We start from the raw sequence: 15159 nt of genomic DNA, 5'->3' as shown, positions 1-15159 counted from the left end.
TTCAGTAATATAATCCACTGCCTAGACATTTCCTTCTCTGGATGTCTTCAGAAGGAGGCTGGGCAGTTACCTGCTGGCAATGCTTTAGCGGAAACCCAAATACCTGGGAGTCACTCTGGACTGTGCTCTGACCTACAAGAAGCACTGCCTGAATATCAAGCAAAAAGTGGGTGCTAGAAACAATATCATACGATCCTGGGGATCACAACCAGATACAGTGAAGACATCTGCCCTTGTGCTATGCTACTCTGCTGCTGAGTATGCATGCCCAGTGTGGAGCACATCTCACCACACTAAAACAGTGGATGTGGCTCTTAATGAGACATGGCGCATTATCACGGGGTGTCTGTGCCCTACACCACTGGAGAAATTACACTGTTTAGCCGGTATTGCACCACCTGACATCCGCCAGGAAGTAGCAGCCAATAGTGAAAGGATCAAGGCAGTGACATCTCCAGCTCATCCCCTGTTTGGGTATCAGCCAGCATATCAACGACTTAAATCAAGAAATAGTTTTCAAAGATCTACAGAGACACTTGCCAGAACACCTCAGCAAGCGAGAGTCCAAAAGTGGCAGGCTTAAACCCAGAACCTCAACCAATGGCTGATACCAAACGAGAGACTCCCCCTGGGCACACAGAAGACTGGGTGACTTGGAAGGTGCTGAACAGGCTGCGCTCTGGCACCACGAGATGCAGAGCCAATCTTAAGAAATGGGGCTACAAAGTGGAATCCACGACATGCACGTGTAGAGAAGAGCAAACCACTGACCACCTGCTGCAATGCAACCTGAGCCCTGCTATATATGCACAATGGAGGACCTTCTTGCGGCAACACGGAGTGGCCAGATACTGGTCAAAGGACATTTAATCAACTACCAAGTTTACACGCTTTGTGCTTTTAAAAATCTGTTTGTTCGTTTTGTTATGTTAGAAATGTAATACAATGGTCAGGTTGCCCCTGACACGATAAATAAATAGCGGAAACCCTACATTAAGCAGCGGTTTGAATTGATGGTCCATAAAGTCCTTCTAACTCTATGATTCTAGGACTGTATTTGAATGCTTACACACACAAAACTTCTATCTGCCCATAATTTAGGATAATCAGTTTAGTCGCATTACATTCCTTGAAATTTCTTGATCAAAACCTCAAACGGTTTAAGGATAGGTCCTAGGACCCCTTAACACAGAGATTTTTCAGCCCCATTATAACATTTGTCAATGGAGCCTGAATGGAGTCTGCTGAGCATTATCAGACAACACTGGCTTGGCTCTGACCACATTCCTCTCGAAGTGGAGGGGAAGCATTGCAAGATGTTTCCTCCTCCACCACAGGGAGAGGAAAGTGTTTTTCGCATAGCTCCGATGTTTCTACATGATACCCACACACACTTTCCTCTCAATTTTCCCATATGATGGAGGAAACAGCAGTGAGGCAACACATGTTGCTGCCCTTTCTCCCATTCGGTGCCTTGTGCCTTGTCCTGTCCCCACTATATGATGGGGGAAGGAGGTAGGGCACATGGGGCACCACAAGCTACCCTGTGTGCCTTCCTTTCACTGGTAACTGCTGGTGAAATTGCACAGCCCAAGGGGTCATTTGAAGATGGCCGTTGTAATGTCGGAAAGCTAAAGTGGATGAGAACTGGGAGATGGCCCACAGATGCTTTTGACTCACCAGTTTGTAGAACCAGGCAGATGGATAGCCAGGTAAACAGACTCAGAAAAAGGAAAATGCAACTAGGAAGGCAGAAAAAAATATGCCAAGTAGCTGCAGCAATTGCCGACATTTCCACTGTCATATTTTGTGCATGCCTTTTCAATTACAGCATACATAATACCTGGAGATATCTTCTAGACACTACTTTGTTATTGGGGCATATGGAAGGCTCATTGCCAGCCCACACTTTCTTCCTTGTACACCCTGCACTGCAGTAAGTAGAGTACATTAAGAAGGCTTATGATTTATGATATTGGCACTTCACTTCCTGCCTTGCTTCCAAAGCTGTGATGTACCATTTATCTTCCCACAGCCTCTTTTTAAAATATTTTGATGCACTGATACAAGGGCAACAGAGAACTAGGCCCAACCTGGCGCTGTAGAGACCTGGCCCCAACCTGGCAAAAGTGGAAGTGGGTGCTTTTGGAAACTTTTGCTTTTGAAACCTTCCAGTACTGCACAGACTATCAAAAATGCAAAATGGAAGTATACTTCTAGGTTTGTAAAACTGGTATTTTGGCAGTGTAACCAAGTGTATATACTCATGTATAAGTTGAACCCATGTGTAAGTCAAAGGCAAGTTTTTGGAGCAAAATTATGGATTTTGATATGGACCATGGATAAGATGAGGGTCATTCCATGGAGAGGGAAAGGCACTAATATCCCTGCCATTTTTTCATTCAAGCATTCAAAAAGGGCAGAAGTGTACCTATGCAGGGTAAAGTACGCAAAGTAAGCATTTGCAGTATAGTTGATTTTGCCCAGGGGCGCTCTTGAGGTGCTCTTGGGGGAAAATAGACCTTGACAGTATGTGAGTTGTAGTTACTGGGATGTATAGTTCACCTACAATCAAAGAGCATTCCGAACTCCAACAATGATGGAATTGAACCAAATATGGCACACAGAACTCCAACAACAAACAGAAAATATATATAAGTGATTGGTTGGGGGGGGGGGGTGCCAAAATACTGTTTGCTTACCGTTGAAAATTACCTAGGGCCACCTCTGTACCTATGGCAGAGATAATAGAGGGGGTTGGTACTTCATTTAAGTTCTCCCAGGGTAGACCTAGCTCTCAGTTTTTACTACTATGCTCAGAGAAAGGGATGGTTCTTCTTTGAAGAAGGGTTAAGGTACAGTACATACACTGAATTTTTTGGATTGACTAAAATTTCTACATGTGTACATGAATATATACAGTAATGGCAGAGAATTAATATCTGCTTAATGTCTTAATCAGCCCTGACCTTACTACAGACTGAGTACCGTATTAATATTTTTCTATCATTGGCTAAAAGGGAAATCGAGTCATGCTAGTAAGAAATACAACAACCTTACTTAATGACGAATCAATTTTAAGATGGAAAATTTAAAATGCTGGATATATTTTGCTAACATTATGCAAAGACAGAAAGACATAGACAAAATCATGTTTTCTGTTAGTTTTGGAAGTGCTCAGATGTATGTCACCAGAACTGTGCAAACTCTGCAGTACAGATCATGGTCAACAACTACAGAATGTGGAGCCAAATGGGGTGTTAGATTGAATTGACTGGCTGCCTGGAAGTGTGTGATAACACATTGATGTGGTCATAGCAGCTTTTTTACCCAGCTCTTCCAGTTACAGCAGTATTTTAGGGCAGGGTTGCTAGTTTAGATATGAGATGTGATTTGTTGCAGGATGAGGTGCCATAAAGATCCATTAAGTGGGTGGTGTTTTCCAGGTGTAGAGTGGTTAGACATTGAGAAGAAGGTAATTCTGTTGTGGCTGGATGACTAGTGAAACAATAGATGTCTTGGGAGGGGACAGCTGTAGCTGAAAAATAGAATTCGAAAATTGATTGAAGAAACTCTTGTTGGACCTTTATGACAATTCCTCCTGCTCTATGATGTTTGCAGAAATAATGTTACAGGAGCCCCATCAAGGATTTAACATGCAACCTTATTTCTGTGGCAATATGATCTTAGCAGTGTATGTCAGAAGTACCCGTTGCAGTTTTCATAAGTTCCAATTATTATTTACAGGATAGTTTCTGACATTACAAGAAATCCTGTTATGAACCATTGGGGCAATAAGGTGCGGCACTGGGACTGTGGTGCAGCTGGCTGGGAGTCAGCTGCATTAAGAGATCACTACTGACCAAAAGGTCATGAGTTCAAAGCCAGCCCGGGTCAGAGTGAGCTTCTGACCAATTTGTGTAGCTTGCTGTCTACCTTTGCAGCCCAAAAGACAGTTGCATCTGTCACGTAGGAAATTTAGGTACCGCTTATGTGGGGAGGCTAATTTACGATGCCATAAACATCTCCAGCAAGCATGCAAAGAATGAGGAAGTACTTCATCGGTGTCACAAATGGACGGTGAAGCGACAGCTCCCCTGGTGGCCAGAATATGCTCATGAAAAAGCTGGAATGTTAAATAGCCTCTGTGTGTCTATCTATATATGTTGTGCGTCTATAGCATTGAATGTTTGCCATGTATATGTACATTGTAATCCACCCCTGCAGGGTGAGAAGGGTGGAATATAAATACTGTAAATAAACAAATAAACAAATAAACAAATAAATAAATTGTCCCTGATTCTATTTGATAATTCTTAAGAGAATGAAGTTCATGATCTCGTTGGGGATCCGAATCTATTTCTATGAGCCAATTGCTAGTCCAAAGTAAAATAGAAATATTGAACTAATGGTCAAATGGTAAGTGATCCTCAAGTAAATCTTAATGAATTAGTCAGTCTGCTCTAGTCATATTACAACATTATAAAAGTCCACTGTTTATTAAACAGGTCTGCTGGGACTCAGCCTGTGTGTGAATCTAAGCCTGAATCTCTGATTGTATTGCCTAATGCTGATGCCAATGTTGATGCTAATGCTGATGTTAATGTTGATGGGCCTGGTTTGGATAGTGAGGCTGAAGTGATCAATGAGGATGAGGTTCAAGATGGAGACACTTTAGGCAGTAAAAATCCTTCAGGCTTTGATTTAGAGGCTTCAGGGGAAAAGCAAACTTCTCATGAGAAAGTTCCTGTCAGACTGAGAGAAGAAAATTCACTCCCTTTTCCTCCTGGCCCGAGCTTACAAGATAACTTGACACCTGGTTGGGTCGCAGCTTGGAGATAAGCCAGAACCGCAGGGAGGCTCAATGTTTACGTAGGTCCGAGAGAATCCGACAACTGAAATCAAAGATTAGAGTTAGCCGGAATCAGTTTTTGGGATTTAAGAGTGCCCGTGAGGGGGATTTCCTCAGACCAAGTATTGTTTAGTATCAGTTTCCAGTGGTCTGGTCTCTAAGGGAATTTCTGGCTTCAAGTGAGAGTTCATGGATTTCTATTGAGAGTTGTCTGGACACTACTGCTTTGGATTTTCTGCAAGCTTTCTGGACATTGATGTTTGCTGTTTCATTTTGGCTTTTTTACCTTTGGACTTCAATCTATTTTATATTCATCATTCAATAAAAAGGATTGTATTTATCCTTAACCAAGGTGTGGTGACAAAAGGGCCATGTTTCCACCTGTGGAGTGCAACAAGGTCCATAAACAGGTGGCAAAAACCAAACGGCCTTTCTGACGTGAGTTAACACTCTTCCATTGGCACTTCCAAATTTATTGCTATCTCACTGAGTGCTGAGCATTTCCACCCTGGGAAGCAGACACCCCTTTCTGTCAAGTTTTTACTTACCTCAGCAAAAGGAATATACTCCTTTCCTTTTAATGCATCGGAGGAAACAATGGTGGTAAATAAGTGCTACCCAAGAGGGGTGTTATGTTTTTGTAGTTTTAAAAAAATGCACTGTAAGTCAGGTTTCAGGAGAGTTTGGTGCAGCACTAACTGCAATAACAGATTTCTTATATATTTGGTGCATGGCATTCATGTGTTCATTCAACTGGCAGTAAGACAACAGTGATTTTCACATGCTATGACATTCCAATATGTTTGTGAAGGCATATTATCCATTGGTGACCGTACCATTAGGCAGAGTTAAAAGATTGTCCCAGTAGTCAGATGTCACAGATAAAAGGAAGAAAAATATCAGTAGCTTCGTTAATTTGTTCTTGAGTCACCTACCAACAAGCTTTCATTTGGTCCTGCAGTAGTTGCAGGTGTTCAAAATTGCCTCTAAAAGTTTGGAAAAGCTAAGATTTGCTTTTACATTGGGCATTAGCAATGGGACACTGAATGTCCTTTGTTTATCATCCTCTGCCTGATAAACTGACGGGTCTTATAGTGAAGTGGAAGAGACTGTATGAATTACAGATTGCCTCAAAGACTATTTATAATCATTGGTTAAAAATGTAACCTCCTTACTTGGTCTTGATGCTGACTCGGTGGCCTCGAATGGGCTAGCTTGTCTGGCAGTCTTCTGTCAAAACCATGTCCATTCTCCAAACGAGACTCCCGGGGCTTGTCGAACCAATCTGTTTCTTCTCGGCGCAGGTGGTAGGCTTTGAAAACCAAGGACACATCATAGGTTCTGAGCCAGAGAGGTGAGCAGAGTACGATTCTGGTGTGTGCAGTCAACATGCATACAGCAGTTATTAATTGGCCATGCATTTTAAAGCAAAAGTAGCAAGCAAGTGTGGAAACAAACAAAGCCAGGTTAGTAGGAAGCGATAGAGAAGACTTGTGAGTTGTAGACATTTAATCAGATATGTCAGAATGTCACAAATTTTGTTGGGCTCGTTCAGAATAGGTTTTAGAGATATGTTATATGCATAAGACAATTGCACCAGACAATTTCCTGCCCTACTACCAGAAAGTAAATGATATCCTCATGGGATATGTTTAACATTTCTTACATATATAACAACAGTGAAGGGGCAACATAGAATCATTCTTAATAGATTCTACTTGCTTAGATTCAGTACATTTTCATTCTGAAGCTTTTATAGGTGGATTTACATGTAAAATTTACATATCTAAAATGTACGAGGGTATTTTTTAAGTAAGGTCCGTTTTGTTGTAGACACTAGTAGTTTGCGCGCATACCACAACGAGCGCGTGTGTCGTGTACCGGCATGCCTTGGGAACAACTGTGCTCAGTTTCTGCTCTGTAGCTAATCTGTACGGTTCTGTTCTGTGCTTTAAAAATGTTTAAGACTATCAACTCACCCTCCGCATGTGAGGTTCGCTCAGTGATACTGTTTTTGTCAGCAAGGAACCTGCCTGCTGCAGAAATTCATCGACAGATTTGTGAAGTGTACGGTGATACTGTTATGAGTGAAAGCAAAGTGCGTAAGTGGGTATGACAATTCAAAGATGGCCATGACAACATCCATGATGAGGACCGCTCCGGTCGCCCTTCTTTGATTACAGACGATTTGGTGGCTTCAGTTGAAGCGAGTGAACCTCACATGCGGAGGGTGAGTTGATAGTCTTAAACATTTTTAAAGCACAGAACAGAACCGTACAGGTTAGCTACAGACTGGAAACTGAGCACAGTTGTTCCCGAGGCATGCCGGTACACAACACACACGCTCATTGTGGTATGCACATGAACTACTAGTGTCTACAACAAAACGGACCTTAAATAAAAAATACCTCTCGTACTTGCTTAGATTCGGTAAATGTTCATTCTGAAGCTTTTATAGGTGGATTTACATGTAAAATTTACATATCTAAAATGTATATTTTAAACCTTTGGTAAGGGTTGGACTCTATATTACCTGATCCATTGCTTCCTCTCCTCTTTCCCAACAGAGCCCACTACATGACACACCTGTTTTTCTGGCCAGGCTCCATTGGGAACAGGGAGAGGAAGCAGCATATGCTGCCGTTCGGCAACATGGGAGGGTTCCCATGTTGCCTTCAGGACAATGAAGGGAAGTCTGGCAGTGACGCTTCCCCCATGTGATGGGGTTTCTGGTAAGTCACACAATACTAGGCATGGAGCAACAGGTTCTCCACATTCCCTGCCAGGACCCCATGGATACGCCACAGTGCATGGCAAATCCTTGGACTTTTGTGATGAGGTCCTACATCAATAAATCAAAATGCTTTAATTTGAACTTACACATCCTATATGACCTTCTTGTCATGGGCTTGCAAAATCCTTGAGTCTTAAGAAGTTCCAGAAGATCCACCCAATCACTTTTGTTCTCTGCATTGTGTAATGCTCTTCCACTGGTTCTTGCACTGTACATAAAGACACTATTTGGGGCAAGTTACTAGGGCACTGTGGATTGTCTATGCCAGAAGATATCCATTGCTATGGAACTCTTGGGAACAGAAACACTCCTTAATTTGGAATCTTAGAGATCCAATATTGAAATCTCTGTGTGAAAACTTCTGAAAGTCTTCCAAATTATGTAATTCCTTGACCATTACCTTGAAACGCAAGCAAATTATTATAAATTACTTTTACATGAGGAAAATAAAAGCCAAAGTACTGGGTGTGGTTTGTCTTCTAGTTCTGAACTATGCAAATGTATGTGTGTGTATGTTTGTATTCTAAAATACAACTGTTCAAAACACATGTTGTTCATACTATTTTAAGGGATTTATTTTCAAGACGGATCATATATAGTTTAGAACCACCTCTGTGTTTGTGTGTGCGCCATCAAGTTGCACATCGACTTAAGTTTTTTTTTAAGGCAAGGAGTTCTCAGAGGTTATTATGCCAGTTATTTCCTATGAAATAGAGCCTAAAAGCACCTGGAATGCATTGGTTGTCTCCCATTCAAGTACTAACTAGGCCTGACCCTACCTAGAGTCCACGATGGGATCTGGTTCAGATTGTCTGCTTGTCTTTCATGCCTCTACATTCAATAAAATCCTAATAACTATTTTGGACTGCTCATTAGGAAAAGTAATTTGGCCTTAAAACTAGTGTAATTTCTGAGTATTGTCGAAGGCTTTCATGGCCGGAATCACTGGGTTATTGTAGGTTTTTCCGGGCTATATGGCCATGTTCTAGAGGCATTTTCTTCTGACGTTTCACCTGCATCTATGGCAAGCATCCTCAGAGGTAGTGAGGTCTGTTGGAAGTAGGAAAATGGGTTTATATATCTGTGGAATGACCAGGGACTCATTCCGCCCTGGTCATTCCACAGATATAGAAACCCATTTTCCTACTTCCAACAGACCTCACCAACTCTGAGGATGCTTGCAATAGATGCAGGTGAAACGTCAGGAGAAAATGCCTCTAGAACATGGCCATATATCCTTGAAAAACCTACAACAACCCAGTGTAATTTCTACTTCTACCTGTTTTTCCTTGTAGGGATCCAGACATGCTTTCCCAAGAAAAAAAAATCTGACATGGATTGATGGCTCTGGGTAGAGATTGTCGGACTATTGTTTTCCAAAGCAATTTCCCATCCAGAGATTGGTTAGATAAAATAGATTAGCCTGCAGAATTAATAGTTAATTTAAACACATAAATCATGCCAGTGTGATATATTCAAATATTCTTTTTTTTGAAGTAGAATCAAATAAATATTGGTTACTTTAAAATCATGAAGAGTTGTATACCAGTCAATGAATTGGTTCAAGCAGCAACAATGTGTAGTATATTAACACTGGCAGGATTCCACCAAAGTTTGTGTACATGGAAAATTTATTTAGAATATGATACCCACTGGACTGCTGATAGGAATATTTTAGAAAGATCACTTCACATCATTTCTTGCTCAACTGCAGAAGAAATCAACATGCTTCTTGCCTGATTTCAAATGGCTGATGGCACCATTAAAGTCCTACCTGATCAGTCTGAAACCTGGATACTTGGAGGCATGCTTTCTCCTCCTATATTGCAACCATTAAAATCTGTCAGGAAAGCTCTCCACTGTCTCCCACTAATGGGAGAAATACATTATATGGATGATTTAGGAGAGCTTTCTTTACTGTGGTTCTCTTTTTCACAATGTCTTCTCTTTGGAGGACTATTTGATCTGATACTGGTTTAATTTTGGTACCAAGTTATGAATGTTGCTTTTAGGGCCTAGACATCATGGCCACATGAAATCAGATTGATGAGTTCTAATATAGTGTACACAGTTCTAAGCCTTACAAATTGTTTTAGATGGTTGCTATTTTGCTAGTTATGGCCCCTTCTGAGATCTTTTAAGAAAGGGAAGGACATAAATATTAACATTACTATGTATAAGTTAAAGACAAATGGGGGGGGGGGCAAAATTATGGATTTTGATATGACCCATGGATAGGTCGAGGGTCATTCTGTGGAGGAAAAGAGTACCACCTTAGGGGGGCCAGCCACCAGTATAATAATAATAATAATAATAATAATAATAATACTTTATTTATACCCTGCTACCATCTCCCCAAGGGACTCGGTGCAGCTTACATGAGGTCGAGCCCACAATACATCAATACAAGTAATAGCAATCACAATACAAAGCCACCCTTGGCTATTGCCACCATTTCCAGACATTAAAAAAAACCAACCCAAAAATCATACTTCAGTGGAGAAAGTAGAGAGGGTTGGCTGTCTTTTAGGCTTACCAAGTACAGACCAAAGTCTCAGTTTTCAACATTACACTCAGAGAAGGGGGTGGTTCCTTTTTAATGTAAGAATTACAGTACAGTATGTACATTACCCTATGGATAAATTGATCCAGGTTTTTGGACAAACGTTGTGATTAAAATTTCCAATAGAACAAACTAAGTGTGTTCAAAATGGCAGAAATCTATTTTGTTTTCATTCCGTTTTGTTTTTGGGAACTTTCCAGGAGATTAGGAGAGAGGTTGTTCAGATTCATAATTCTGGATCAAGAGTTCTGTTTCAGTTTTGGGAAGAATCTTCCCAAAAACAGAAGGGGGGAGGGCAGGGGTACCCAAAATTTGAAAGGAAAAAATGAAAACAGAACAAAAAGCAGAATGAAATTCTTTTGCTTTGCACACCCCTAGAATAATCATGTATGTGCTAGACAAGTTGCAAGAGCATAAAAGGCTGTATTTATGAGTAACTGGTATTCTGACCGTTGTCCATAAGACAGGGTGAGCACTTCATGATTATCATGGACTCAATATATCCTTCAGACATCCTAAAACATCAAGAATTCCAGCATATCAATTTGGAGACATAAGACATTGGATTACTTAACCATAGCATGCAATTGAATAGTAGGAGGATGGGAGAGGCAGTGTGAGTTTTAGAGAAAGGAACAGAGCAGTGACAGTCATTTGAGTAGACAGTGAGAAAACATGGATTGAGGACAGAAAAGCAATATATGGGTGGGGTGACAGAAAATTTGTGATTTGGTGTAATTTTCCTATGGCTACAGCCCCATGCATATTTATTAAGGTTATTCATCTCTATTTTTATCTCATGTGCAAAGATGAGTAAGTTTTATACTTTTCTGTCAACTGCAGTACCAAAATGAATCTGTACTTTTTTCATGAAGAGTTTTGCAAAATTCTCTCTCTCTCTCTCTCTCTCATCGATCTATCTATCTATCTATCTATCTATCTATCTATCTATCTATCTATCATCTATCTATCACCTATCTATCACCTATCTATCATCTATCTATCTATCTATCTATCTATCTATCTATCTATCTATCATCTATCTATCTATCTATCTATCTATCTATCATCTATCTATCTATCTATCTATCTATCTATCTATCATCTATCCTTCTGCATAAATACAGACTTTCTAGAGGTGTTTATTGTGCAGAATCATACTTTTGTATAAAGCACTGTGTGTTTTTGTGCACAAAAACATGTGTTTCTGGAAACAGTGTTTTTCAGGGAAAGCAATGGCTGTGGCGCAAAATATCCCATGTGTTTTTCTGTGTAAAACGATTTCTGGAAACACTTTGAGATGTGCAAATACTGCTCAAAGCAACACAAAATTGTCACTCCTTTGCCATTCTTCCCAACTGGGTTTTCAAACTAATACAATACTTAATTCAAGGGGCTTGCTTCTTTTTACTATGAAGAAAAGTGTATTTAGCTGAAAACCAGTGATATGTTACTTTAAATATGTGGTTTACTATTTTAATGAATATTTATAACTGTTAAAACTGTTTTAACTGTATTGTCGAAGGCTTTCATGGCCAGAATCACTGGGTTGTTGTAGATTTTTCCTGGCTATATGGCCATGTTCTAGAGGCATTTTCTCCTGACATTTTGCCTGCATCTATGGTAAGCATTCTCAGAGGTAGTGAGATCTGTTGAAAGTAGGAAAATGGGTTTATATCTCTGTGGAATGACCAGGGTGGGACAAAGGACTTTTGTCTGCTGGAGCTAGGTGTGAATGTTTCAACTGACCACCTTGATTAGCATTTAATGGCTTGGAAGAGCCTGGGGGAATCTTTTGTTGAGAGGTGATTTGATGTGCCTGATTGTTTACTCTCTGTTGTTTTGCTGTTGTAATTTTTGAGTTTTTTAATACTGGTAGCCAGATTTTGTTCATTTTCATGGTTTCTTCCTTTCTGTTGGAATTGTCCACATGCTTGTGGATTTCAATGGCTTCTCTGTGTAGTCTGACATGGTGGTTGTGAGAGTGGTCCAGCATTTCTGTGTTCTCAAATAATATGCTGTGTCCAGGTTGGTTCATCAGGTGCTCTGCTATGGCTGACTTCTCTGGTTGAAGTAGTCTGCAGTGCCTTTCATGTTCCTTGATGCGTGTTTGGGCAATGCTGCGTTTGGTGGTCCCTATGTAGACTTGTCCACAGCTGCATGGTACACGGTAGACTCCTGCAGAAGTGAGAGGATCCCTCTTGTCCTTTGCTGAACATAGCATTTGTTGGATTTTCTTGGTGGGTCTGTAGACAGTTTGTATGTTGTGTTTCCTCATCAGCTCCCTATGCGGTCAGTGGTTCCCTTGATGTATGGCAGGAACACTTTTCCTCTGGGTGGATCTTCATCTTTACTCTCGTGGCTTGTTCTGGGTCTTGCAGCTCTTCTGATATCTGAGGTGGAGTATCCATTGGCCTGTAGAGCCCAGTTGAGGTGGTTCAGTTCATCTTGGAGGAGGTGGGGTTCGCAGATTCTTTTTGCACAGTCTGCTAAGGATTTAATGGTGCTTCTTTTTTGACTTGGGTGATGGTTGGAGTTTTTATGTAGATATCTATCTGTGTGTGTGGATCCACCAAGAGGAAAAGTGTTCTTGCCATACATCAAGGGAACCACTGACAGCATAGGGAAGCTGATGAGGAAACACAACATACAAACCACCTACAGACCCACCAAGAAAATCCAACAAATGCAACGTTCAGCAAAGGACAAGAGGGATCCTCTCACCTCTGCAGGAGTCTTCTGTGTACCATGCAGCTGTGGATAAGTCTACTTAGGGACCACCAAACGCAGCACCCAAACACGAATCAAGGAACATGAAAGGCACAGCAGACTACTTCAGCCAGAGAAGTCAGCCATAGCAGAGCACCTGATGAACCAACCTGGACACAGCATATTATTTGAAAACACAGAAATGCTGTACCACTCTCACAACCACCATGTCAGACTACACAGAGAAGCCATTGAAAAACACAAGCATGTGGACAATTTCAACAGAAAGGAAGAAACCATGAAAATGAACAAAATCTGGCTACCAGTTTTAAAAAACTCAAAAATTACAACAGCAAAACAACAGAGAGTAAACAATCAGGCACATCAAATCACCTTTCAACAAAAGATTCCCCCAGGCACTTCCAAGCCATTAAATGCTAATCAAGGTGGTCAGTTGACACATTCACACCTAGCTCCAGCAGACAAAAGTCCTTTGTCCCACCCTGGTCATTCCACAGATATATAAACCCATTTTCCTACTTCCAACAGACCTCACTACCTCTGAGGATGCTTGCCATAGATGCAGGCAAAACGTCAGGAGAAAATGCCTCTAGAACATGGCCATATAGCCTGGAAAAATCTACAACAACCCTGTTTTAACTGTGTTTATTGTGATTATTATTTTTAATATATTGTGTTGGCATCTAATGGCTGCCTGTTATAGGCTGTCCTGAGCTCCTCTTCGGAGGTGAGAATGATAGAAATGCTCAAAATAAATAAATAAAAATTAATGAATTTGTCCATTTTTGATCTATCACCAATTTACCAATCAATCACATTTATAAAGTAATATGCTCTTCTATAAAATACATGCATAATGTAGCACTGATGTGTTGTGACAAGTGATGAGATTATCCTAGTCCTTTGTATATGGAAATAGATAAGGATATGACTAATTTTTCATGGGTGGTGGTTATAAATACTTGGCATGTCTCTTCCTTTTTTGGTAAAGTCTGAAATAAGACAATTTAGACAATTCATCTAGTAAGTGAGGAAAAGGCTTGACAGCAGCTGACAAACAATAGCCTTGAGGGCAGCAAATGCATGTTTTTTCTTCCCAAAAATTAACACTATCTCTCCGCAATTTTCTTTGCTTTTCTATGTGTATGAATATTACATTTACCCAGACTTCCAGAACTATAAAATAAAAGTTGCCAAATAATACAATATTTAAGCACTTAGTTTTACATTTTTATGTAGATTGTATTTACCTAAGACTGACATTATTATTGCTCAGTCCCTACAGTTACCCTGGATTTGGTTGTCACATTTAGCTCACAGTATTTCATGGGATTCGTTGTGGGATTGCATATTTTGTACAATGAAAGTCTTGGAAACAAACTAGTGGCTGTTTTATGAAAATGTTTGCTGGGCCAAATGCAGCTTAAACATCCAGTTGGAGGTTTCAGAATGATACAACTCTGACAAGGATGGGCGGAAATGATTCAGAAAAAAAGGCATACAAGAAAAGGGCTTTTTGGTTATCTCAGGGTACATCTACATTGTAGCGGAGCCCCCAGTGGCGCAGTGGGTTAAACCCTTGTGCCGGCAGGACTGAAGATCGACAGGTCGCAGGTTCGAATCTGAGAAGAGGCGGATGAGCTCCCTCTACCAGCTCCAGCTCCTCATGCGTGGACATGAGAGAAGCCTCCCACAAGGATGATAAAACATCAAATCATCCGGGCGTCCCTTGGGCAACGTCCTTGCAGACGGCCAATTCTCTCACACCAGATGCGACTTGTAGTCTCTCAGGTCGCTCCTGGCACGACAAAAAAAAAAAAATCTACATTGTAATTTTTTTTGTCATGTCAGGAGCATCCTGTTGTGAGAGGATTGGCCGTCTGCAAGGATGTTGCCCAGGGGACGCCTGGATGATTTTGATGTTTTATCATCCTTGTGGGAGGCTTCTCTCATGTCCCCGCATGAGGAGCTGGAGCTGATAGAGGGAGCTCATCCGCCTCTCCCTGGATTCGAACCTGCGACCTGTCGGTCTTCAGTCCTGCCGGCACAGGGCTTTAACCCACTGCGCCACCAGGGGCTCCATTGCAAAATTAATGCAGTTCGACACCACGTTAATTGCCCTGGCTCAATGCTATGGAATAATGGAAGCTGTAGTTTTCAAGATCTTTAGCTTCTTTGACAAGGGGCCCTTCCACACAACCACATAATCCAGAATTTCAA

General features: G+C 41.0%; 1 protein-coding gene across 5 annotated transcripts in view; it reads right to left on the bottom strand.

Annotated features, from left to right (window-relative positions):
* PCLO (piccolo presynaptic cytomatrix protein) overlaps positions 1–15159 on the bottom strand; it is a 337168-nt gene that overhangs the window by 122415 nt on the left and 199594 nt on the right. For all 5 annotated transcript variants that reach the window (XM_060778188.2, XM_060778189.2, XM_060778190.2 and 2 more), the window contains exon 8: positions 6028–6164. In XM_060778188.2, coding sequence (XP_060634171.2) covers positions 6028–6164 — 137 coding nt within the window. The remainder of the gene's footprint in view (positions 1–6027; positions 6165–15159) is intronic.

The sequence above is a fragment of the Anolis sagrei genome, chromosome 5 (assembly GCF_037176765.1).
Source record: "Anolis sagrei isolate rAnoSag1 chromosome 5, rAnoSag1.mat, whole genome shotgun sequence".
Taxonomy (NCBI): Eukaryota; Metazoa; Chordata; class Lepidosauria; order Squamata; family Dactyloidae; genus Anolis; species Anolis sagrei.
This window is presented reverse-complemented; position numbering and strand designations above follow the sequence as displayed.